The sequence below is a fragment of the Eurytemora carolleeae genome, unplaced genomic scaffold (assembly GCF_000591075.1).
Source record: "Eurytemora carolleeae unplaced genomic scaffold, Eaff_2.0 scaffold651, whole genome shotgun sequence".
NCBI lineage: Eukaryota > Metazoa > Arthropoda > Copepoda > Calanoida > Temoridae > Eurytemora > Eurytemora carolleeae.
Window position 1 is genome coordinate 49,045 of NW_019396550.1, and position 27,346 is coordinate 76,390.

The 27,346-nt window shown below is 30.9% G+C and overlaps 1 protein-coding gene and 1 long non-coding RNA gene across 2 annotated transcripts; both read right to left on the reverse strand.

The window, feature by feature from the left end:
- Positions 1–309: 309 nt before the first annotated feature.
- LOC111705331 (kelch-like protein 3) lies at positions 310–15,091 on the reverse strand. The gene is made up of 19 exons (XM_023477832.1): positions 14,918–15,091; positions 14,197–14,219; positions 13,551–13,616; positions 13,135–13,170; positions 12,211–12,258; positions 10,993–11,090; positions 10,720–10,773; positions 10,377–10,432; positions 9,627–9,689; positions 9,144–9,275; positions 8,854–8,940; positions 8,187–8,252; positions 7,391–7,464; positions 5,216–5,311; positions 4,659–4,792; positions 3,788–3,877; positions 2,790–2,864; positions 999–1,077; positions 310–445 (listed from the first exon to the last, which is right to left on the reverse strand). Exons 1-19 carry the CDS (start codon positions 15,017–15,019, stop codon positions 430–432), a joined length of 1,395 nt encoding a protein of 464 aa, XP_023333600.1. The 5' UTR covers positions 15,020–15,091; the 3' UTR covers positions 310–429.
- A 7,622-nt stretch (positions 15,092–22,713) lies between these two features.
- Positions 22,714–23,636, reverse strand: LOC111705332 (uncharacterized). Its single transcript, XR_002765990.1, has 3 exons — positions 23,622–23,636; positions 23,125–23,197; positions 22,714–22,729 (listed from the first exon to the last, which is right to left on the reverse strand). It is a non-coding gene; the product is annotated as an uncharacterized LOC111705332 (long non-coding RNA).
- Positions 23,637–27,346: the final 3,710 nt, after the last annotated feature.

A 27,346-nucleotide genomic window follows, 5' to 3' on the forward strand; every position in this document is an offset into this window, starting at 1 on the left:
AATTTTTTCTTAATAAATACTTTAAATATCAACTAACACATTTCTTATTGAATTGTTTTTTAATTTGTGATTCTTTATGTTAAATTCTAAAGGTAAGTTGTAAAATTCATTTATTTATCTTGGTATTTCTTGCCAATAGAAACATTTCAAGTATTTTCCTAACAAAATGAATCAGTTATTTAGTTTGAGTTTTGCGTGAATGGCGACAATGTGTATAATTTTGAAATTTTTCATTGATTATTCGATTTGCTATTAAGAACGTAAACGTTCCAAGCAAAGTAGGGTTCGCTACCGCTGCCTTACTACGAATTATTATTTTTAACAATAGAAATTTATTGAAATTTAACTGAAAATAAACAGTCTTCTCTACACTGTATTAAATTACGGTTAACAGTGTATATAAAAGGATTAATGAGTGTCTTGTGGGTCTTATTGTAACTCTTTCCTGACAAACCAAACCAAAAAAAATAAAAAATATCATAGCTTAAATAATTAACTTTTTAAGGAACAGCCGACGTATATCCCTAGTTAAATAATTAACTTTTTAAGGAACAGCCGACGTATATCCCTAGTTAAATAATTAACTTTTTAAGGAACAGCCGACGTATACCCCTAGTTAAAAATGTACATTCCCGAGTCGAGTCCCGGTTTACCCTGTAAACCTTAGTTTGAGTAATAATTAGGAAGATAAAGTCATTTTTCTTTCTAAAAATTGTTCAAGTTTTATAAAGAAATTAAAATTTTTGTTAGTTCAGATAGAAGGAAGTGGATATCTTCTACCTTTTTTACTAGAAAAGTTTGGTGCTTTTGGTAATCATGCATGCCCCTCATAACTGGAACATAGCATGCACACTACACACTACACTACACACTACACTACACTACACACAACGAAAGGATTCATTTTCATTGTCTTGATAAAAAAATTTAAAGTTATTTTGATTTTTTTTAATATTATTGATTGATCAAGATTTTAGAAACTAATTTTGGTTGGTTTCCTGTGTTTCATCCTTTGTTCAGTTCTAGCATTTTCTGTAGCTTTCCAGTCAATATTTACTTTCTCCGTGGGCGTATCACCTGAACAAAAAAAGAGGGTTTATTTATGAAAAGGCAAAGTTTTTAAATAAATATTTGTTACAAAAATTAATTAAAGGGGTGTGACCGGTAATGTATGGTAGTTGAACGGAGAATGTATAGTATTGTGGAGAAATTTTTCAGGTATCATTTTAGACCCATGAGACGTTTTTACGGTGCATATTTGTTCAGCAAGAGTGCAAATTCTATCCTAAAAATCCTCGTAGTTTCTTCATTTTTGAGGGATGATTTTGAAAATCGGTTTTTAAAAAATTATTTAATAACGCAACGAAAATTGTAGTAAACATTCTACAGTAAACAAATTGGTTTTTTAGGAACAGGTTGATAAAAAACATTTACTTTCATCAAAAATAAAAGTAATATTATTCAGTTATTGGTTTCTGTAATGTCTCATTGTTCACAACCATTTTCTGTAGATTTCCTCGAATTTATTGAAAAGACTTTTGAAGAATTTGAAGAAATCTGCCATCAAATTCTTAACAAGAAAATTCAATTTAAGGATGAAAATGAAATGATTTATTCCAACTTTGATTTGTTGAGAAAAGAACCTGTCAAATCATTCGTTGGGATGTTTAGAAAGATGAAAATTTCAAAGCAATATTTATTAATACTTATTTTGACTCAAACTCTTAACTAAATGAATACAGAAAAAATATCCCGGTTTAAGAAAGTTTTAGATAGATATTTGCAATCATCCAGAACAAAAAGTTTTATCAAAAATTAAACTTAAAAAGTTTTAAAGAAGTTTTAAAAAATATGCAAAAAAAAATCATTCTGACACCCCTAGGCTTTGTACGCCAATATAATTCACCAAAACCATACTGCAGTCCTTCAATTATCATACAGGGAAATTTTCATCTTTCTAAACATCCCAACGAATGATTTGACAGGTTCTTTTATTTGAAAAATATGTTCCTAAACATCTAATTAGTTTACTTTAGAATTTTTTAAACATTTTTTGTCGTCAATATTTAATAATTTAATTAAATAATTGATTCTCATAACGTAACCACCAAAATGGGTAATATTGAAAGTCGACTTTGCTCTCAAACTCAGTAATTATACATCATGAAAACATTATATATGTCTCAAATAAATCCTTCTCCACAATACTACGTTCTTAGTACAACTATCATACATTGCGGGTCACTCCCTTTAAGTATGAAATTAAGTATATAGATAGTTAAGAATTTGTCTCAATACAAAACTTTCCTGTTGATCTTCAATAAATAAGAGTGTTTTCTTATAAGAACAAGACTCTGAAGAAAACTATTCAATTGTATCTTTTAAATATAATGCAAGGAAAGTTATTTCAGAGGTGTACGCATCTTTTGTACTGTCTCTGGGGGGGGTAATGTAAACTCTCAAGACGGATGTCACAGCCTGACATGGGATCCATCTTTCATATAAAAAATCAATAAAATACACTGGTCAAAGGAAACTATTATGTTAATTATCAAAATCATCAAATATAAATGCTTTTATCCTCCATGGATACTTAAAAAAACTGATACATCTATTCTCGTTTACAATTTCCGCCAAGAGAGAACTGGTTTTAATGTGTATGCTGAGTATACACAACTGCAATTAACTTTCCTTACATTATAACCTTGAGCTAGACCACAGTAAATTTTGTGAGCTTTAACACCTCTGTTGTTTAAGTCTCATTCTTTGTAAATTAACAATAAGATTACCATATCCGCTGGAGCTGGCAATACTCTCTCTTCTAGAGTATATATCATCAGAATCCAGGCTTTCTAGGTCCAGCCCTTCAATCAATTAATTCTTTATTATGCTGAAGATACAATTCTCCTAATCAATTTTTCAGACTTTCGAGATAATAGTCTTCAATCAATCAATTAAAAAAACTAGCCTAATCTTCAATCTACTGATAATTTTTTGACTTAAGATACAATTCTTCAAATAAAATTTTCAGACTTTCAAGATGACATTTTTTGATTAATAAATCAATTTTTCAGACTTACCAAGTACAGCCCTTCAATCAATTGATAAATTCTTTTTTCAGACTTTCAAGATATAATCCTTTAATCAATTAATCAATTTTTCAGACTTTCTAAGTACAAATCAATTAATATACAGATACATAAGATACAATCCTTTAATTAATTAATAAATTGGTTTTTCAGACTTTCAAGGTATAATCCTTTAATCAATTAAACAATCTTTCAGACTTTCTAAGTACAAATCAATTAATATACAGATACATAAGATACAATCCTTTATTTAATTAATAAATTGGTTTTTCAAACTTTCAAGATACAATCGTTCAATCAATCAATATATTTTACAGAAACAAGATAATATCCTTTAATAAGTTATCAGTTTTTCAGACTTTCAAAATACAACCCTTCAATCAATCAAACAGTTAAACCAACCTTTTATGGTCCAGTCCTTCAATCAATTAGTTAAAAGTTCAGAGTTTTAATATTTATTCCTTCAATCAATAGATTAATTTAAAAGTCCATTTAATCAATTAATCACTTAGTCTAGAGTATCAGGTTTAGTCTTTCAATCAATTTATCAAATAAAACTTGCTTTTAAGGATTAGTTCTTCAATTAATGAATCAGTTAAACCAGAGTTTCAAGGTTTAGTACTTTAATTTACATATTAAACAATTTTATCAATTTTTTAAGGTCCTTTAATTGATCAATTTAAGTATTGAACATTTACCTCCAGTGGCGATGAGATTACAGAACCCTCGGTCCTTTCCATATTTAGCATATATTCTAGGCTCACTAACCATTCTTACAGGTTTATCAACTATAATTATCATATTATCAAGGCGATAAGCCTAGTTTTCAAAAGACAATAATTTTTCTAGATTTTTGAAGATCTGGGGGAAAAAAGAAAAGTTATACATAAAAAGGCAGGTTATTTTATCCTTCTTCACAGTTCAGAATTTTTTTGTTTTCCTCCAAAAATGTTTTTTTTCCCCAATTCAGTGAAATGTTAACTTTATATAACACTATTATTTTGGTTCGCAGTGTTATAAAGTTTTTGGACAGAAATGTTGTCCCTCGCTGAGGGACAACATACGATCTAAAAGGGCGCGAGCCTTCAAGATATAGAGAAAATTTAGGTCCAAAAACTTTTTAGCATGTTTTGCCAAAATAATAGTGTTATAAGTAATTTTATGAAACATTTGTGTACTTGTCTTATTTCAATAGCTAATTCTAGATCAAACAAGCTTTGAAACAAAGCAAAAGTCAAAATACAAAGTTGATTTCAATTTAATTTTTATTTTAATTGAAAAAAATATTTTGGAAATATCTTAAAAATTTTTGGAGAAAATCCGGTAACCAAATAAAACTTTATAGGACATGTGCTATAATGTACAGCTAATTTAACATTTTAGCACGATGATTACTTTCCAGCACATTTATTATGAAATTCACAATGAAGTGGTTAATAATGATAAAACCCCTGACAATTTTGGCGCTCAATTAACATAACTAACTTTAAGAGAAAAATTGATTTTAATGAGGGGGGGTTATTTTTCAGAAAATAAACACCCCTGCCTAGTATTAAATTGAAAATGTACCTAGGCACACAGTGCACCATCCATTGACTTCTTTCATCTCGTAGTTTAACATCTTCCACTCCTTGGTGGTAGGGTTGTACACCTCTATAGTTGATAGGTCAGAATCCACACCCATGCCACCCACCACATAGATTCTAGGAAAGACAACTTTACCACAAATTTTGTATTCAAGTTAAGTATTCAGTTAAGTATTCTATATAGATGTTAACTTAATGACACATGTCTTTGTAATTAACTACTCCAGGACTCCTATTTGGAATGTTTGTAGGTGGAACATTACTCCAAGTGCACCTGTCTTATATAGTTAACCACTTCAGAACTCCTTCTTGTGATGTTCATAGGTGACACAAAACTCCTAGTCTACCTATCTAGTCTCTATATAGTTAACCACTCAAGGACTCATTCTTGTGATGTTCATAGGTGACACAGTACCACTCCAGGACTTCTTGTGATTTTTATAGGTTACACAGTACTACTAGTCTACGGTCTATATAGTTAACCACTCCAGGAGTCCTTTTTTTGTGATGTTCATAGTTGACACAGTACTTCTAGTCTACCTGTCTTTATAGGTAACCACTCCAGGACTCCTTCTTGGGATGTTCATAGGGGGGATAGTACTCCAGGAATCTGTACTTGGAGTGTATTTCTCCACACTGAAAGTATAAAGCAATTATGAAGATAAAATTATCAATACAATTGGTCTATGACAAGTGACCACCTCTATTTGGTTTAAATACAAGTTCAGTATATTCTGGCATTCTCTAATTCATTTAAACATTTTGTGGAATATCACACTTTTTAAATGTTTTTTTTTCAAAAGATTAGATTTGAATTTCAGTTTTCATGTTTATTGGAAAGCAATTTAGACAGTATGAAATATGAATATGAGATTCAAACTGACCTCATTAAAATTTATTCATTTTCCCAAATTTCTGGATTATATTTGACAAATTTTAGAGATAGGGGAAATCAAGGTTATAATGCAAGGAAAGTTAATTGCAGTTGTGTATACTCTGCGTACATATTGAAACCAGTTCTCTCTGGGCAGAATTTGTAAACAAAAATAGATGGATCAGTGTTTCTTTTAGTTTAGTATCCGAGGAGGTTTACAGCACTTAAGTTTAATAATTCACATAATAGCTTCCTATGGACAAAATATTTCATTGATTTTTTATGCGAAAGATTGATCCCATGTCAGGCTGTGACATCCGTCTTGTGTTTACATTACCGCCCAGAGACAGTACACTGCAGTACAAAAGATGCATTATAACCTTGGGGCAAATTAGAACTTGACTTAAGTTTTGAAACAGATGATAATAAAGAGCAAGGTTGTTTATTAATGTTAGAACAATTGGAGAAAAGCTCCCCTCTCCAGCAACGTTGTCACCATCTGCCGCTAATAATCCAATGAGGATTTTAAGTGTCCATTGGTATGAAGAAGAAATTTGTAGTACATTGGAGTGCATCCAGAGTATTTAACCATGTATTTAACCCAGCAAACAAAAACTTTGTTAAAATCTAGTAAAACTTCGCTAATGCCTTTCAGAAGTGGAATTTTCACCTGCAATAGTCATGCCATATCTGGCTTTAAACTTGACTTTTCAACAAGTTGGGGGTTGTTAAAATCGATGTCAACTGGATGATTTTTGGATGATTTCTGGATGATATTTGGGTAATATCTGGATGATGAGAAGTGGAGTCTTAATCGGATATTAAAGTGGAGTTTTTTGCTCCATCTTTGGGTTAAAACTTGTCTTTTCATCAAGTGGGGGGTTGTAAAAAATATCGACCGGGTGATTTTTGGATATGTGGGTGATATTTGGATGATATTTGTATGATATGTGGGTGATATTTGGACGATATCTGTGGTTGATATATGGATGATATCTGGATGATATGTGGGTGATTTTTGGATAATATGTGGGTGATATCTGGATGATATCACCCACATATCATCCAGATATCACCAATCCAATCTGGTATTCTTGTTTAAAAATTCACCACATCATCATTCCTCCATCTGTATAAATTTAAATTAACTCGCATACATACATGCAGAACACTTCTGTAACAATTACATATTCAATATATGTTTTACTGTATTCACTTACTGTTATACCTGATACAAGACTGTCGAAGTGGAACTTCTTTTTATCAAAAAATCAAGAATTTACTGACATTGATTCTAATGATAACATGGATTTACTCCAAAATGAAACTGGGATTCAAAAAGTTTAGTTTAAGTTGAGTTTTTGCACCCAGATTTTAACAAGTTATTGACTTGGTTAAGACTAGGATTTAAAAAATCGAGTTTAAGTCGAATTTAGGCACCCAGATTTCACCCAGTTGGTGACTTGAGTTTAAGTGTGAAGTTAAAGTCAAGTTTAAGTCGATTTTTGAAGTTGATATTTGAAATCCAAGTTTTCACCCTGACTTGTTAAGAACTGGGATTAAAAAAGTTATGTTTAAGTCAAGTTTATGCATCCAGATTTCATCCAGTTGGTGACAGGAGTTTAACAGTGGAGTTTAAGTCAAGTTAAAGTGGAGTTTGAAGTGGATATTTGAACTCCAATTTTTCACCCTGACTTGGTAAAAACTGGGATTCAAAAATTCGAGTCTAGGTCGAGTTTATGCACCCAGATTTCAACCAGTTGGTGACTTGGTAAAAACTGGGATTTAAAAAGTCGAGTTTAAGTCGAGTTTATGCACCCAGATTTTAGTGCTGTTTCTACCTGTTAAGGTACTTGTTGCTAAGATTATCATATCCTCCAACTGAATATATTTCTCCATTTACAACTGCCTGACCCTGAAATTGATTAAATTTAATTTTTATGATCTTTTTGAAGCAACAGTATCTAGATACAGTGTGCCCCAATAAACATGGGAATTCAGTGGCGAATTTGAAATCGTCTTAGTCAAGAATTAGCATCCTAATAACTGATTTCAAAAGCCATAATATTATTATGTCTGCTATAGTTTATTTTGTGAAAACAGTAAATTTCTGTAAAGATTTGCCTATAATCTCTCTGCAAGATGAACAGTAAAGACTAGTGTTTCCATTTTTCCAGAACAAAACTTCCATTTTGGAAATGGAATGATCAAAAAATTTGTTGCGTAAGCTGGAATTCCGGGATAATTCCGAATCAAATAGACACCGGAATATTTACAGTTTATGTGATGTAATCCAGAATTTTTTTTACGGAATTGAAACCGTAAAATTTCCGCTACATTTAAGACCTCACCAGCTGCCAGTCTCTACGCAGGCATCCCACAGATATTATTTTTCTGGATCTACAAAATTCAGTCCCCCTCTCTCTGTTTTGGAATTTCACAGAGCATTGAGTGCAACAGAGAATGGCAACTGCCTGTTTATTGGTACACCCTATACAACTGAGATTGCAGAGTTTATGTAAATCAAGGGAAATTAAAGAGTTGTTTATCAATTTACATGTTTATAGACACCGCTTTGTTAAATAGTTATTTTTTTTAATTGATAATGGTTTCTTTTATCAAAGAATTTTTGAATACCTGAGAATCTCTTTTGCTTAAAGATTTTGAAGCTTCACTAAACTTCCCTGTTTCTGGATTCCAAACCTATTTAAACTTGATTTACAATGTTGTAAAATAAAGTACAAGAAACTCCTGAGAGCAGAAGGGAGGGGGGGGCGGGTTCTAGAAAAATATACCCCTGTTCCAAAGTTTAGTTTTTAGTAAATAGTTACATTTTGGTATTTAACTTTAGAAACTTTCTCTTTTAAAGATTCAGACAGAATTTATTATAAAATGCAAATATTATCCTGTTTTCAAAATTTGAAAAAAACTTGGAGAAGATATTGAGATGAGGGGGGGGGGTTACTATAAGACTTTACTCTTGTAGACACTGCATTGGAGGTTTTCTGGATTTTTTAAAATGCTGTAGTTGAAAATTCTTCACTAGAGCAGTCTTCAATATTCTTATAAATCTAACCTCTGTAGTTGAAAACTCTCAAAAAGGCAACCTCCAATATTTTTGTAATACTTACCTCTGTAGTAGAAAACTCTTCTCTAAGGCAGCCTCCAATATTTTTATAAATTATACCTCTGTGGTTGAAAACTTTTCACAAAGGCAGCCTCCAATCTAGAGCTGTTATACATCTAACCTCAGAAGTTGAAAACTCTTCACTAAGGCAGCCTCCAATATTTTTATAAATCTTACCTCTGTAGTTGAAAACTCTTCACTAAGGCAGCCTCCAATGCTGTATACCTTTCCATTCACAGCAGCAGACCCTAAGAAGCTTCGTCCCTGGACCGGTCAACATTTAAAAAAAGTGTTTTTGGACAAAAATTGTTCTGTTTTATGCTTATTTTGTAATCGAATTATTTGTATGGGGAGGGGTAGAAGAAAGGAGTTACCTGAGGGAAAAAAATATAAATGAGTTCTTTTTTTGCGGGGAAAATTGCACATTTTTCAAGAGTATGAATTTTTTATATCAAATGTGTCCGTTCCTCTTTCATGGTCCCTGCCACCTTCCAATCATGAAGGATTTTACTATTCTCATCTAATTCAATCATCTCCATCTCATACAGACCAGGACCAAAGTTTGCATTTGCCTTAGCTGATCCTCCAGTCACAAAAATCTAAACAAAATGGCAATGCTTTCTTGTTGAAAATGAGATGAGAAACTTGTAAGATGACTTGACAAAGAAATATTGAAAAATGTGGAATAGAAAATTACTAGAAGACTTAATGGATGATTTTTAATTTTTGTTTTTATTTTGTTATCATAAATTTATTAAATGAATAACTTATTCCGAATAATTTAAGTTCAAGAGTTGCATATATTAGGGATCAGCAATTTAACATTTTTCAAAGCGTGATTTTTGGNTTAATATTTGGTTTGGTGATATACCTGGTTTCCGTACGTAGTTACTCCGTGTGCTACTCGACAATGTCATGTTTCCCCCTTAATATTTGGTTTGGTGATATACCTGGTTTCCGTACGTAGTTACTCCGTGTGCTACTCGACAATGTCGAAGACTTGGAAAGAAATCCTGAGGGAGAAGATATATTTATAAGTTAATTTGGAGATATAAAAACTTTATTCTTGCATGGAGTTCCTAAGACACCCAACTTTTTGTTAAACAAATGATGTGTTAAAAATATTATTATCTTCTGCTTACAGTGATAACCAGAAAATTCTAGAATATAAAGATAACTTTTAGAATCAACTTATAACTTAAAAAATATCAGCAAGCATGAGACACACAATTGTGCTGTATAAACACACCCATTTCACTAAATTGGATGATTTTAAAAATGTCTAGTAAAACTATTTGCGTCGTAACAAGATCAAATACACTTCAGAGTCCGCTCTCCCCATAAAAATGTATGAACAGTGCTTGCACTTTGGAGGACGATAGTTTGGCCGCCAGATGTCTCATCATGCTGAATTCTTATCTGATAGATAGATAACTCAGTCGACCACAATTAAGAGACGTCATATGGTCGACCAATGTTATGATAAAAGGAATGGCCTCAGTTTTGGTTTATTGTCGTCATCCTATTCAATTGTTTTCTGGTTATCACTGCATACCTTCCACTTTTATTTTTCTAAATCAAAATGATTTCATTTTACGACATTTTTTTAAAGTCTTTTTTCGGATTGAAATAGGATAAATTGGTGGCCCAAAACTGAAGAAAATTACATGAAAAGATTAAAAAATGAAAATTTCTCCTTCCTTCCATTCATCTTTTTCTAAATCATACTGATCCACGGATTTAGACTGAACACCACCTAAATCAGAACACTTTTAAATCAAACTCATAGCCAAGCAACCTTTTAACAGTTTTTCATGTGACGCTAAAGTACGTGTGGTCCAAAATTGCAAAGTTTATTTTGTTTTATTTTTTGAATTTGTAATATGCCGTAAAAATCCTTGAATTGAAATGCAGATAAATTATCCATTTGTTGTCTACTGGTGGAGGATCTTTATTTCAATTCACAAAATTAAATAATGCTCTATCTAAGGTATTGTAATCTGAAAAAGAAAAGAATGAATTATATTTTTATTACAAACTAACCAATTGTGTAGAGCTTTCCATGAAGACAACACATTGAAGATCCAAATACATAACCTAAGAACATGATTTGTAGAAAAAAGTTAGAATTTACCAAATTTAATCGCGGGTCCAACCAATATAAGATTACAAAGTAAAAGTATTAAAATATTCATGGAGTAGAGTTTCTTGTTATGAATTACTAGATCGAAGAAACTTTTGGGAAATCATATTTGAATCCTAAGATTTTTCATTTCATGTGCCTTCCCCCCCCCCCCCTTCTCTTCGGTACAGTACCTGGTTTTTCTGTAATAATAAACGAGTTCTCTTCTTCAAAATCATAACATTCAATCAGCTTCTCAGCATAGGACAACGCAGCCAGCAGTTTTGGCCATCTTCAGAAGAATATTAATGAAGTGTTAAAAATGTTTATATTGAGTAAACGATTCCTTACTTCTGTAATCTTTAATGTATTTCAATCCTCTCACAGATTAACGTCGGGGAGAAGAAATAAAATAAATGGATGTATTCATGTATCATGAAAATTATTTGTTTTCCCTTATTCAGTTAGAAAGACCTAAATACCTAAAACACTGACTTATAGGATAAAAATTAATTTCGAAACATCGACAGAAAATTTGCTGAAATATTCATGGGATTAGGCTGTATCTCTGTTTTTATTAGATTCTAAACGTAAAATTCTTATTAGGGGCTTAATTGACTTCCATGGATATTCATATTTATTTTTAGGTTATAAATATATTAAGGTTTGAATTCCAAGTAGTAAACTGATAAAAAGATAATTTTAAAAGAAAATTAGTTATCTTTAGCTAAAATTATAACATATTTACATACTTTTCAGTATAGGTATAAAAAGTACATATTATGCAAGAATAAAAAGCCAAATTTATCCGACTAATATTGTTTGCTCGTCTAGCATTATTTCACTCTCCATACAGATTTTAAATTGAAGAAAGGAAAAATACGAAAACTTTTTTTCTCCTCGAACGAGGTCGATCATTCATTCAAAATAAATCGCCCGTAAAACTGCTTGATGAAATATCTAAACGGAATGGGATGCGGGCATCATGTGAAAATTTAGATTGATTTAATATTTACTATTTTTCATTAAATATTCAAAACATTTTTTCGTGTATAAAATGACTAAATTTAAAAATAAAAATTGAAGTTAAAAAATTTTATTTCTAATTTGTTCCTAAAACAAATTTATTAATTATTTGTTCATTATTTAACTAGTTTGGGAACCCAGCGTTGCCCAGGGTACTCCCGCGCTTTGTTGATTTTACTGCAGAAAACTAAATTTTCGCTATAAAAGTTGACCAACTCAGTTTAGAATCTTAAAACCAAGCTAAAAACATTCCCCTGGCTCTCCCGAGTTCCCCAACCAAAATTTGAGGCAAATCAGCTCAAGGGTGTCTGAGTTATGATCGGACAAACAAACAGACAAAAAGAGATATTACAACTATAGTATATATATTTAGAAGAAGATTATACCTGGAAGGTTTTTCATTTTCTTTCCAATAGTTTATCTTTTCCTCGTAGCTAAATAAAAATTGGAATATTTGTATTCTAAAGTAACTGATAATTTTATAATCCCGAGATCTTTTCAATCCGTTGGTGTTGCTACACTATTTGATTTAGCAGAATTTATGATTTGAAATATCTTCAGGGTGTCCCAAAAAACATGGGAATTCAATGACGAATTCGATTTCGTCTTTGTTATGAATTAACATTGTAATACCTAATTTCAAAAGCCATAACATTATAATGTCTGCTAGAGTTTATTCAATGAAAACGGTAGATGGTTGTAAAGATGTGTCATAATGTCTCCGCAAGATGAACAGTGAAGAAGGACAAGTTTACACTGTTAGTATACTGCAATTTTCTTGTTTTATAAAGTACAACCGTATGCAGTCAAAACATAAACAAACAAAATCTGAACATAGCAGACAGATTACAGCTTTCACTATAGTGAATCAAAGAATTATTTATAAAGACGATATTGAATTCGTCACTCAATTCCCATGTTTATTGGGACACCCTGTACATCAACAGGGCATGGAGTAAAGTTACAAATTTACACTATTTGATTTAGCTGAATTTAAGAGTTGAAATATCTACATCAACAGAACATGGATGGATTCCAAAATAAGACTATGAGGAGAGTAATCAAATCCAGAATACAGAAAACTCTGAAATAGGAAGACGACTTTATAGTGTATTAGATTTTGTCACAGAGTAAAAATAGTCTTACTAGACTCTTAATAAATCACAACTATTACGTAAATTTGGTCTGTTTACACTGCTCAATTACTGCGTCTAACGCTCAATGGAATATTTAAAGTCATATACTTAAGTCTAAAAATCTTCTTCGATCAAGTTCCTATTTCACTGCAGACAAAATATTTTAATATTTACCTCATATTAAAATATTCCTCAGCCTTCTCCATAATCCTAAAATTAAAACTTCTTGTTAAACATTTTTTGGGGGAATTAAAGAAATTTGCAGAGTTGTGTTCGTTTTTAAAGTTTCTCTGTATTTTGATTGTCTGAATTGTATGGTTTGTTAGTATCCAATAAACGTAAGAACAGTTGGTTTTATGAATTATGAAAAAAAGGTTTGCAACTTAAATTCCGTTATGTTTACGAGAAAAAGAGGCGCGTACGTACTAGCCTAGTTCATTTACGAAAAAATTGAACAAATAGCTTTAAGAACATAGTTAAGCTGTAAATAATTAAAATGGGATGAAAAATGTTAAAAATGGAAAGAAAAATTCATTTTCCAATAACATAAAACGGAAACAAAATTCATTTTTCCCATTTTAGAAACTGACCTGGCACACCGTTTGTCCTCCATAACAAAAGGATCATTGATAGTATCTGAGTAGTATTTGGGAGTTCTGCAAGGTTCAATATCAACCCAGATATAAAGAAGTTTGTGAAGTGTTTTTATTTTTGATTAAAGCTCTAGGAGGATCATGAATATTTTTCTAGTTTGACATCTCACACTGCTTATATCTCCGGGGATATTAAACGCACCAAAAAGGCAGACCACATTTTGAAAATGGCAGGGCTAGGGCTATTTTTTTATTATCGTTCAATCAATCATATCTGAATATTTGTAAAATAAGATTTACAAATGAATGCCGTATAACATAAAAAAGAAACTGATATGAATTTTTAAACGGAAGTCATAAATTCATACTGACTTTTATCATGACTTAATAGAATAGAAAACAACTTTTTGAGAACAATCTAAACGTAACATGCCTAAAGTTGCATATATACATATCTTTATATATTCAACATCACCCCCCGGCCCCACCTCTCTTACATAACAAGATGTTTTTTTGATTAAATTTTGCAATTTAAAAATTCAATATTTTGTGAGAGACAGAAAGGTCAGCTATAATTAACTTTAAACGTATTTAGGCGGATATTTTAAAACTTTAAAATTTTAGAATTAGAATTGACATTTTCCTTATTAGGGGCCACTGAATCTCCTAAAAATAAATTGAACATCAATTTCATTAAAAGAGTTGAGATTTTTATACTTTAGCAGTCTGTCATATATGCCAGGAAATTTGTGTACATATTTTACTGTAACGATTAATACTTGCTTATTGTTTTATGTAAACAATAACAAATTCTGAAGTGCGGGCCCGTACAATGCTTGTTTCCGATTTACAGTTTAAACTGTACTATCACGTGAGAGTGAAATGTAAAGAAACCATATATCCCCTCCCTTTGGTATTCTTATTCTTAAATGCAATTTTACATCAAACTTAAGTTAATTTTATTTTGGATTAATTCCTACCAGTGGGTTCGTTCTTCTGAAGTTCTGATAAAAAGTACTGAGGCCGAATTTAAAGAATTTAAGTCGCGGCTTAAATCCGCCAAAACCCGGTTTAAATTGAGCACCGGCTTAAATATTGAAACATTTGATACAATTTTAAGTGAAACCAACCATAATTAAGCCGCGGCTTAAATTTAAACCGCAGCTCAAATTCTTTAAATTCGGCCAATGGACTCCTTATTTGTAAGTTGTAACCCACAAAATTTAGCGAATGCTAAATGTAATAATATTGCTTATGATAATGTAAGATCAAAAGTGAATAATTTAATATTAAATAATTCCACATAAATGGAGTTAATGACTTTTTTCCATGAACAGTTTAATTAGTTAATTACATGTACTTACCTTGAATAAACTGTGTAAGTGTTCTCTTCTTGTACATGAATCAATAAGAACCCAGGTCATCACTGCATCATACACCTGCTCTTCATACTGTACACTAAACATTATTGTTTATGTACATTGTACATGAATCAATAAGAACCCAGGTCATCACTGCATCATACACCTGCTCTTCATACTGTACACTAAACAAAAATGCTTATGTACAGTTGTGCATGAATAAGAACGTTGTACACCTGATTCTCAGAGATTATGTACAATATACATGCACACGGATCCCAAAACTTAAGACAGGGTATCGTTATGAAAACCAGTTATAAAGCCCGGGTTTTACGAATGGGGTTAGGCAGTTTTGTGGATATCAATATTTTTGTTATGAAATAGTTTTTTATTTAGTTTCTTCATATTCTCCATTTGTCGAATATCTTAAATCAAAATCTACAAAATTTTAAGACCCCAAAAAAGGAAACTCGAGAATTTCGTTCAACGATACACTTTTAAATTTCGGGCTCCCGAGTTTTCTTTTTTGGGTTTTAACATTTGTGTAGATTTTGATTTAAGAGATTCGAAAAAAGGAGAATATAAACATACTGAAAAAAATAAAACTTCATTACAAAAATATTGAAATTTACAAAACTGCTTAGCCCCATTCGTGAAACCCTTGGTTTAAAATGGTTTTCATAATGACACCCTGTCTTAAGTTTTGGGCTCGAGTGTCACGGTAAATTCCGGTATTGGGCCGATCAGCTGGAGTAATTTGTACAATATAAAGTACACAGACTATATTCACTATATAAGTCAGTACAGTACATAAAAAAATTATCCCCTTCTATAGTATAAGATAAATGCGGTTTAATCCCTTTGTATGTTAACATATATTTCTAATACAGGCTGTATTTTTTAATTTAGGTCAGTGCATAGTACTGACCTGAAATGTCAATATTGTACTAACTTGATATTAGGGTTGCAGAGAATTGATTTGAAAAGATCTGAATCTAAAAGTTTAAACATGGCCGAGGACTTCAACAAAGTATCAAAATGTTGAACAATAAAATCTCTAAACCAAACTATCTAAAAATCTAGAGAAGAAATATTTTTCAAATGATTTGTTTTCATGGTTTCCAATAATAACAGATTATTTACTAGGTATGCCACTTAAAGGGACTGTCAACATAATTTCAAGGGACCCTCTATGTCCAATTCACAACGGTGCCCTTTAAATCTTTTTTTCTGACCAAGAATGAATTAGATATCCATGTTTTGTTTTTAATTACTGAAACTTCATTTTTTCTTTTCAAAAGTGACAATTGCGCATTTATGGCCAAAGAAACAATGCAATGAAGATATTAACAGAATTACATATTTTCAAGGTGTAAAGAACTTTCAAAAGTTTTATTTTTCAGATGGTTTCCTGATTTCATGAGCTAGAGATTCCCAGTTAGGTTTAGCACAAGCCAGGATATACCGCCTATATTCAAATAATATTAAATGAATTAGATTTCCAAGCTAGGGTGCTTCCCGCCTCTCTTTTTTGTAGTGTTTTACTTTTTATATGTTCATTAAGGCACTAAAATCCTTACAGATTTACTAAGTTTTTTCATTAACATAAATTTAGATATTTCTAGAATTAACTCTAGGCAAGTATTTGGAAAGTTTAGGATATTTGGGATGATTTTGTAAATGTTCAATAATTTGTTCTTAATTTCAGTTAATTTTCCTAATACAGTTTTTTGTTGAAAGATGTTCAGTTAAATATTTAAAGCATTCGGCTTCAACACTCACCATGACGAGCAGATCTAAAAATTTTAATTAAAATAATTTTTTTAAGTTGTTTAATATATATTTTATATGTATATATATATATTTACATTTTATATATATATATATTTAATAGATATATATATATATATATATATATAACTTTTAAATTTTGGCTCCTCATTTTATAAAATTTTCGCTGATTTTTCTTTTAAAAATGGCAAAATGTCAAAATGTTGGATTTCAAATTTGTTTCATGCATCGAGATCATTGTGAGACAACATTTGTTAATTCTGACCGGCCAGTAACTATGCCTTGGGTCTATCATGTGAGATTCTACAAAATCTTGAGCCGATCGGTTTCAAGACTTTTTGCCGTTTATTGCTACCAACCAAGGTTGTATTATCATGGTTGGTTACTCTTGCTGCGCTTCAATGTACGGAGAATGTCGTCTCCCAACAGAGATAGTTAAAAACTGACGTCACTATAGAGGCGAGAGTTATACGTCATATGATGTTTTTATCTATCTAACTTAGGAGACGACATTTTCCATACATTGGAGAGCATCGAGAGTAACCTGGCTTATTATACAACCTTAAAACAAAGAGAAAAGCCAAAGAAAGCCAAATAGATTGTAATGGTACCTGAAGCGTAAAGAAGCTGTTTTACATTCTGTTCATGAACTTTTAATACACCTGGGGCACAAAATAAACTATCAGAGCTGTGAACTTTAGAATGGGTTACCTTTAATCCCGACTTCTTAATCCGAGTTTCCATGCAATGTGGACACTTTTTATTTCGTACTTAATCTACTCTTTATTGAATAAAATACAGAAAAATAAAAAAAGGAAAAATAGAGAGTTACTCCTGTTTCTGTATATTAATATTAATTGGCGCTCAAAATTTTTAACTTCCCGGCTTCTGATACGCGACTCTGAGTGGTTGAATTGTGTACACTTTTTTGGATACAGTGCAAGATTAGGTTAGTCTCGAGATTAAAAAAGAAAGGATCAAGCATTGATCTCGATATCCACCATTCTTAAGTTCTCAGCTCAGATTAAACAAAAGATAATATAGATTATATTGATTTGTAATTGCAACTAAAACACAAAACTAAAACTAAAAAAAGCCTGAGATTGGAACTTTTGTGTAGAGTATCGTTAATCTTAAACGCTTGATCTTAATATCCAAAATTAGGATCAAACGCTAGATCTTAATATCCAAAATTAGGATCAAACTCTAGATCTTAATATCCAAAATTAGGATCAAACGCTTGATTATAGTATTGAAATAAGGATCAAACGCTAGATCTTAATATCGAAAATTAGGATCAAACGCTTGATTTTAGTATTCAAATAATGATCAAACGCTAGATCTTAATATCCAAAATTAGGATCAAACGCTTGATCTTAATATCCAAATTAGGATCAAACGCTAGATCTAGTATAAAAAATTAGGATCAAACGCTTGATTTTAGTATTCAAATAAGGATCAAACACTTGATCTTAATATCGAAGTTAGGATCAATCGTCTCATCTTATTATCCAAATTAGGATCAAACGCTCGATCTGAATACCCAAAATTACAATTAATTACGCTTGATCTTAGTATCCAAGTTAGGATCAAACTCTTGATCTTAATATCCAAATTAGGATCAAACGCTTGATCTTTATAATATCCAAGTTAGGATCAAACGCTTGATCTTAATATCCAAATTAGGATCAAACGCTTGATCTTAATATCCAAATTAGGATCAAACTCTTGATCTTAATATCCAAATTAGGATCAAACGCTTGATCTTAATATTCAAATTAGGATCAAACGCTTGATCATTTATATATATATACATATGTCTACCTGAATAAAGAAAATCTACTATTGTGGTCATCGTGATGAAATTTATTAACGCTAGAGGTTCCTGAAAATTTATTTTACATAATTTATAAAGTTTTTATAAACGAAATTATTCAAGAAAGGAAATAAGTTTTTTTAGACGGAAACTTATTCCTGTATCTTTGCAACCTGATCATGTAAACCTTTTACGTTTCAAAATTAGATTATTTGTTCTAACAAAATTTATAGTTTGAAACATCTAAGGTCTACGAGTAGGGTTTCCACGAAATGGCTAAATCTTTTGCGCAAAATTTATGAGTTTCGCAAAAGCGGAATAGGGCAATTTTTGCGCGAAATGACTTTTGCGAATGATTGCGCAAATTGTTGTTTTTTCGCGCAAAATTGATGCGCAAAGAAAGAAAAATATTGCGTTTCGTTCCGCAAAAATTGCGCAAAAGTTTTGCGAATGGAAACCCTATCTACGAGATTGGGTTGCAAATATGAAAGGCCTAGAAAATGAGAGCTCGTGGAAAGACTCAATTCCATTGTAAGGATGACTGCATAGATATGGTGGAACTATAGGTACGGGTGGTTAAAACAGCTGTTGGTATAAGGTGGTTAAAACATCTGTTGGTATAAGGTGGTTCAAACAGCTGTTGGTATAAGGTGGTTCAAACAGCTGTTGGTATTAGGTGGTTCGAACAGCTGTTGGTATAAGGTGGTTCAAACAGCTGTTGGTATAAGGTGATTCAAACAGCTGTTGGTATTAGGTGGTTCGAACAGCTGTTGGTATAAGATGGTTCAAACAGCTGTTGGTATAAGGTGGTTCAAACAGCTGTTGGTATAAGGTGGTTCAAAAAGCTGTTGGTATTAGGTGGTTCGAACAGCTGTTGGTATAAGATGGTTCAAACAGCTGTTGGTATTAGGTGGTTCAAACAGCTGTTGGTATAAGGTGGTTCAGCATTCCAATTGATTGAAAGTATAAAACTTCTAGAGTTGAGTGATGAAATAAAATTTGCATTTGTACTTAAAGCGTTTAGTATATATATATAGATTTGTATGTATATATTTGAAAATATAGATATATATATATATATGTTAGCCATAGTTGGCAAAACGGCTGACCGCTGGACCGAATTGGCTGACATTACAATTTTTCATTCAAAATTATATTTTTTTTAATTCCACGAGCAACGCCAGAGCCGGGCACTTCAGGTAATTAATTCGATATAAATCATAAAAATGTAAATCTGAGAGAAAAAAATTTGTTACAATAAAAAATTTTAAAAAAACGAAAATTACTTGTAAGTGTAGAACTTCTAAGATTTGTAAGTTTTATGTAAAATATTTGAAAATTAGTCCCATTACTAAAGTTGACCTGGAGGGGCAGTATAATATGTTTAGTTGATGTGAATCTGTTAAAATGTTAAAAGTCGACTTAAATTTCAGTGTAATATATATGATACAGAGTGGCTCTCATTTTCTTTAAGCTTATAGACAAAAAGAACTGATTATTTTTCTGTTAAAAATTTAAATTTTAAATTTAAATATATATCTTACACGATTTAAATTCCTAAGTTTTAAATACGTATGCATCCAATAATGTTTATTGTCTTGTAAATAGTTAACACATTTTTTGCTAATTTTATTTTTACAAGCTTTAAAAAAAACTAGCTGTCAGTAAAATGCACTTGCTTAACATTCTCAATTAATTTTTTGGATTCAAACTTTTTTTAAATGTTAAAATACCTTCAATGCAGCTTAAATTTGTTCGCTCGAAATGTGTATTTATTGTAAATGTAAACTTAAAGTGAGTGTTTACGTAATTTAAAGTGTGGTTCTAATGTGCAATGTTGGATTCAAAACAATACCCTTTAAATCCATACCTAAACAACAATTGGGAAAAGTGTTCAATCCTGTAAATTATGTAAATTGTAAGTTCCATAAAATACGCACTTCATTATTATAGCGAACACTTAATTAGAAATAATCAGTATATGCACACTCCTGTTGCCGGGTCCATTAGCGCCTGATCCAATCAGGGTTCAGTCATGTGTTTGTTGTCTATTCTGAACCAATAGAAATACATGTATCTTTATATCTATCTCTGTATCCAATTATAAATGAATCCTTCAATCAGTAAATGGAAATATTTACTTCTACTGAAACTATAGGGTTTCCCAAAAAACATGGGAATTCAGTGACGAATTCGATATCGTCTTTTCAAATAATTCTTTGATTTAGTATAGTGATACCTACTGAGAAAGCTGTAATCTGTAAGAGTTTCGTCTGCTATGTTTACATTTTGTTTGTTTATGTTTTGACTGCAACCGGTTGTACTTAGTAAAACAAGAAAATTACAGTATACAAACAGCGTAAACTTGTCCGTATTCACTGTTCATCATGCGGAGACATTATAGACACATCTTTGCAGTCTTTTACCCTTTTCATTAAATAAACTCTAGCAGACATAATAATATTATGGCTTTTGAAATTAGGTATTACAGTGATAATTCATAACAAAGACGATATCCAATTCGTCACTGAATTCCCATGTTTTTTGGGACACACTGTATAGTGTGCAGATAGATAAACAAAGATATTTTCATCATTTTTGATCCAGGATTATATTAAAAGGTACAGGTGGGAATCTGGCAACTCTTAAAATATAATGTTACATAAGAAAATAAGTTGGCAGTCCCTTAAATTCATAAAAACAACGTTGACAGTCCCTTAAATTCATGAAAACAACGTTAAAAGTTGACCTGCTGCCTTTCCTCTGGAATATCATCTCCTTCCAGCCCCTTGTGTTTTAATATAATTGTCTCTAGAAATTAGAATTATGTTTTTACAATATATATCAGTATTATTTTGAAAGTGCAGCAAAGAAATTGAGTCTTTGCCACAAACCACTATTTTTTTAAATCTCTATATTTGTGCAACCAAATACTGTAGACCATAGATATTTAAAATTGTGAATTCTGTCATATCAAGTCATCTAAGTTTGAAATATCAAAAGTTTACGTCAATAGGTTTCAAAGATATAGGAATTTGAAATTTTGAGTTTCTGACAAAGACTCAATTCCTTTCTGATAAATTATACTGAGATTTTATGTGTTTTAAAATCAGTGTTTTTTTTGTGTAATTTCAGGCTTTTTAAAGTGATTTTTTTTTCTCTAAAATATTAAAAATGGTGTCTCATAATTTCTTTTAGATGTGAATACCTTGTGAATTATCAAAATGCTGGAATATTTGGAAGAAATATTTGGAATGTTCGCACAATAACTCCTCGCTGAAAAGAAAACAATTAAAAAAACTAATTTATTTATAATTTTTTAATTGAATTGAATCAATTTGAATTGTCTGAGCTCCGTTAGATTTATTCTTTTTTCTGTAAAATTTCAATTTGATAAGATCTAACTTTATTTTAGCCAATCAGAAATCAGAAATCAGAAATATTTTTTAGAAACATTTGCCTTGGAAATTAATCCTTTATATCACATAGGGAACCAAGGCCTTGGAGAGTAAAATAAATGTAACCTTAATCTCATGCCCATTGACATATCAATATTGTGAGATGCAAAAAATAAATAGACTGTTCCCTAAAAGCATATGTGCCCAAATAATCATCTTTTTCCTAGTTTTTATAATAATAAATTTGTAAAAACTGATCTCAACAAATTAAAAAAAGATCTCTATTATTGGTGGCGATGTCTTTTCTGAAAAACAAAATTTTCGAAAGTATCATATTTCTTCGAAAATTGAAATTTTTCCATTATATTGTTTTTAAAAGATTTAAAGGAATAGATTATAATTCAGAATTAAATTAAACATTAGATATAATCAAAATTGAACAATTAATTACTTAATTCATAAATTAATTAATGATTAATTACCTGACTGATATAGTCCTGCCTTGAACTACAAGCTCGATCTCGTCATCTTTACACTCGTCCTTTATATGCAGAATGTAAATAAATCTTTACTCTCGTCCTTTATAGAATGTAAATAAATCTTTACACTCGTCCTTTATAAGTAGAATGTAAATAAATCTTTACTCTCGTTCTTTATATGTAGAATGTAAATAAATCTTTACACTCGTACTTTATACGTTGAATGTAGATAATTCTTTACACTTGTCCTTCATATGTTGAAAGTAGAAAAATCTTTACATTCGTTCTTTATATATAGAATGTAGATTGTAGATACATCTTTACACTCGTCCTTTATACGTTGAATGTAGATCATTCTTTACACTTTGTTATTGGTAGAAATTGTGATGTAAAGCTTAAGTCCTTAATATGTAACACAATAGAAATTTATTCCTTCTCATTCGTCCAGACTCAGTTCGTCCTATCCAGTATCCGTGCACCATTTAAATTCAAATGTTAAAACTCGTCCTTCGTTCGAATGGCAAATAACAGGGCAAAGATGAATAAAAGGAAGACTATTTTGATAGAAGTAGACTAAAGACAAGAGAGAAAAAGCAAAAAATATATCTTTTAAATACAAAAATAAAATATAAAAAATTGAAAAAAAATGAAAAAAATGTTTAAATTGATAGCATAGCATGTAAAAAAAATTTAAAAATCGAATTAAAAAGATGAAAAATAACTTACCTCTTCCTCAACATCCTCAGAGAAGTATTTCTCGCAGGAAACAGAACCCATTGTAACACTCAGTATTGATCTACTACTCAAGTAGCAAAATTATAAAAATAAACCTATAGTAGCACTCAGATTAGATCTGCTACTCAAGTAGCAAAATTATATCAATAAACCTGTAGTAGCACTCAGATTAGATCTGCTAATCAAGTAGCAAAATTATATAAATAAACCTATAGTAGCACTCAGATTAGATGCTAATCAAGTGGCAAAATTATATAAATAAACCTGTAGTAGCACTCAGATAAGATCTGCTAATCAAGTAACAAAATTATATAAATAAACCTATAGTAGCACTCAGATTAGATGCTAATCAAGTAGCAAAATTATATAAATAAACCTATAGTGGCACTCAGATTAGATCTGCTACTCAAGTAGCAAAATTATATAAATAAACATATAGTAGCACTCAGATTAGATGCTAATCAAGTAGCAAAATTATATAAATAAACCTGTAGTAGCACTCAGATTAGATCTGCTAATCAAGTAGCAAAATTATATAAATAAACCTATAGTAGCACTTAGATTAGATCTACTACTCAAGTAGCAAAATTATATCAATAAACCTATAGTAGCACTCAGATTAGATCTGCTACTCAAGTAGCAAAATTATATAAATAAACTTGTAGTAGCACTCAGATTAGATCTGCTACTCAAGTAGCAAAATTATAAAAATAAATCTGTAGTAGCACTCAGATTAGATCTGCTACTCAAGTAGCAAAATCATATAAATAAACCTATAGTAGCACTTAGATTAGATCTACTAATCAATTAGTGCAATTATATATTAAACATCTAGTATTAATCAGGTTAGATCTGCTGGTTAGATCTGCTACTCAAGTAGCGAAATTAAATAAATAAATTGTAGCAATCAGATTAGATCTAGGTTAGTTAAGCCACAACATTTGCAGACCTAGGTTACTTAAGTAGCGAAAAGACGACCTTAATATTTGTATCTAAATTTTATTCGTTTTGCTAGAACTTTCCTTTATTTTGAAGAAGATTAAAGCAACATCTTTGATTGCAATTTGCAGCGCAGGCATGTTCTATAATTCTCCTCTTTGACCAGAATGAGACAGATATCAAGTTGAGGGTTCAGGCCAAGGATATATAAAATGCTGACATTTTCAATTCTGAAACTATATACATGTAGTTAACATAATTTCATACGGAATCTATATAATGCATAAGTTTGAAAAATACTGATTAATCGCCTCAATCTATAATGTTCTATATTCCCTATGTATTATTGCAACTTGATTCAGTCATTCTTGAAGGGAGTTCAAGTTGGAAAATTAGAGTACGAGAAGATTGATCAATTCCTTAGATTTTGTGTGTGAACTTTTATTAAATTTATCAATTTAATTCTTTTTAAAACAAATTTAAATCTTTCACATTTTTCATTCATCAAACTTACTAACTTGTGGACTCACCGCTGCCCAGTTTAATAAAAGTTACTCTCACTGTATTTCTAAACTAGAGAAGGTACGAGGTGACAAAGTCCGAGATAATGTAGTGGAATGTAATAATATTTCTAAAAGTAACATATGTTGAAACAACATGTTCATGTTCGGATTTAAATAGGAAATTTTTAATCCGTCAATTTTTCTCAACCTAACTTATGACGTTCTTTCACATGAGGTCAAGACTGTTGTATATTAATCTGTTGTTTGAGCACAATTTGACAGTTTCTACCCCTACACAGGATAAAACCTCTGATATATCATTGAGAGTTTTAAGTTCATCCACGGGTTTAATTTTTTATTCCAAAGTTTCTAAATAGAAGTTTATGAAAAAATTAGAAATGCTTATGATTAAATGTCAAGGTAATATTTACTAATGATGATTAATGATAGAAATAATATTTGCTGTTAGATTTGTCAAGGTGTTTATCTATACTGTGATCTACAATATTTAATTCAGGGAGTAAACTTGATTACTTTTTCAAGCTATAGCTGTCAATACTTACCATGGGCCTTAGCTGTCACTATGGTAAGCGGGGTCTTAGCTGTCCACATTTCTTAGCTGTCCAAACTTACCAGGGCCGGGTCCTATAAGCTGTTAATACTAAATAAGATAAGATAACATAAAATTTATTGCTAAAATACACGTATCTGTATACAGATAGAGTTTACAATTACAAATTGATGATTATATTAACAGTACTAGTATAAAGCAATTAGGTGAAAAATAGCTCTTGGCTGTTTTGATTATTTTTTCCACCTAATTTAAATAATAATAACAAAACTTTTCAATTAAATAGATTTAAGGAGAACTTGTAGAGATCAGGGTGCGAATTTATCTTATGCAAAATAGTTTATACATTAATTCGAATAACTATAGTTTAAAGTAATTTTCTGACATGTACACAACAAATATCAAAGCTTATTAAAACTTACCTGGGTCTTAGCTCTCAACACTTACCTGGGTCTTAGCTGTCCACATTTCTTAGCTGTCAATACTTACCAGGGTCTAAGCTGTCACTTTACCTGGGTCTTAGCTGTCCACATTTCTTAGCTGTCAATACTTACCTGGGTCTTAGCTGTCAACCCTTCTTAGCTTTCCATACTTACCAGAGTCTTAGCTGTCAATACTTACCAGGGTCTTAGCTGTCAATACTTACCCAGGGTCTTCGCTGTCAATATTTTTACAACGTTATTAATATAGTTAACGAATGGCTTCCGAGCCGCATTTCTGTCACTTAAGGGATTAACGGCAGTATGCTCAAATTTAATGCTTCCTAGCCCTCCCGCCCTCACCCAATCATAACCGTATGTCTAGACAGTTTCTTACTACTGCCACCAAAAAAATATGGAATAGAAAGACGACTGTTTGACTCAAGTTATAAATTAAATTAGTCCAATCAACAGGTAACACAACAATTGTGAATTGTACACAGACTTATTTCACTTAAATGTCATCTTCTATTTCAACAATTTTTTGTGGCGCAATGTACTTGTTCTTAATTCAAAAAGAAAATGTTTTTATGCCTATAACACTGCAAGAATTTCAAAAGATTATAACTAATTATGTTTGCAACTTAAATTGTCAGCTAATATTTCACAAGATTGAGTCCGCTGATAAATTTAACTCTATTTAACTGCTGTAGGGTGAGCAAAGAGTGTTTTTGTTGTTGTTGTTCTTTATTGATCAGAATACAAAAGAAAGAATTTGCATTTTCTTCCTCTTCACATTAAGGGCTTTTAAAAGGAATTGAGTCTTTGTTACAAATTTAGATTTTCTTATCCCTACATCTTTGCAACCCAATTTTGTAGACCTTAAATATTTCAAACTATAAATTCTTTTAGATCAAATAATCTATAAGTTTGAAATTATAAAAGTTATACGTCATTAGGTTGCAACGGTAAATGAAATAGAAAATGTGAGAATGTGACAAAGATACAATTCCCTAGAAGAAAAAAAATGTAAATGAAATTAAAACGGCACTGCGGGGGATCGCATTTTGAAAATGGGTTTCAAAATTATACCATCCGTACATAAAATGGCCAATAGGGTTAAGCATATTTTTTTGCTACGCAAAAGATTTTCATTGAGAATCGTTTATAAAAATTGTTTAATAATAAGAAATTTAAATTAACCTTTATCACACTCTATAACTATAATAGAAAGGAATACAAGCACACACCGAGGGATTTCTATTTTCTTCGTAAAAAGAGTAATTTTTTCAAACATACTTTTTAGTTTTTATAAACATTTTATAAACATATAACATACTGAACACACTGTGTGAAGTCCTGGTATAAACTGCAGTGTAAAGTTTGGGTGTATTCCAACATCTAGTTTCAAAATATGGAATGCTTGCAATAGCTTTCTGATATTTTACATAGAGTTCCGAGATATATATATATATATATATTTAACATTTAACATTTACAAGGATAAATTCCATTTTTTTAAATGATAATGTTCTAATTTCCCTTAAAGAATGTATATTATATAGCCTTATCTCTGCATGGGAACCTTAACACCTTTCCCCCCCCCCCCCCCCCTTTTATATAAAGCAAGAATTGGGTTCAAAGAGATTAAATTCATTTAATTTAATATTATTTTTGGTGTTCAAAAATGTTTCTTTAAATGAGTATTTATTGAAAATCTAAAACCATCATAATCCATTATCAAAATTCAAATATACCCACCGAAAACTTTATGAAGTTTT

Coding starts and splice junctions, on each gene's coding strand:
- LOC111705331 (XM_023477832.1), bottom strand. CDS start 15,019: ATGTTTAGTGTACAGTATGAAGAGCAGGTGTATGATGCAGTGATGACC. Junction 13,171..13,550: donor GAGGACAAACGGTGTGCCAG/GTCAGTTTCTAA, acceptor TTTTAATTTTAG/GATTATGGAGAAGGCTGAGG. Junction 2,865..3,787: donor TAATCTCATCGCCACTGGAG/GTAAATGTTCAA, acceptor AATTGATTGAAG/GGCTGGACCTAGAAAGCCTG.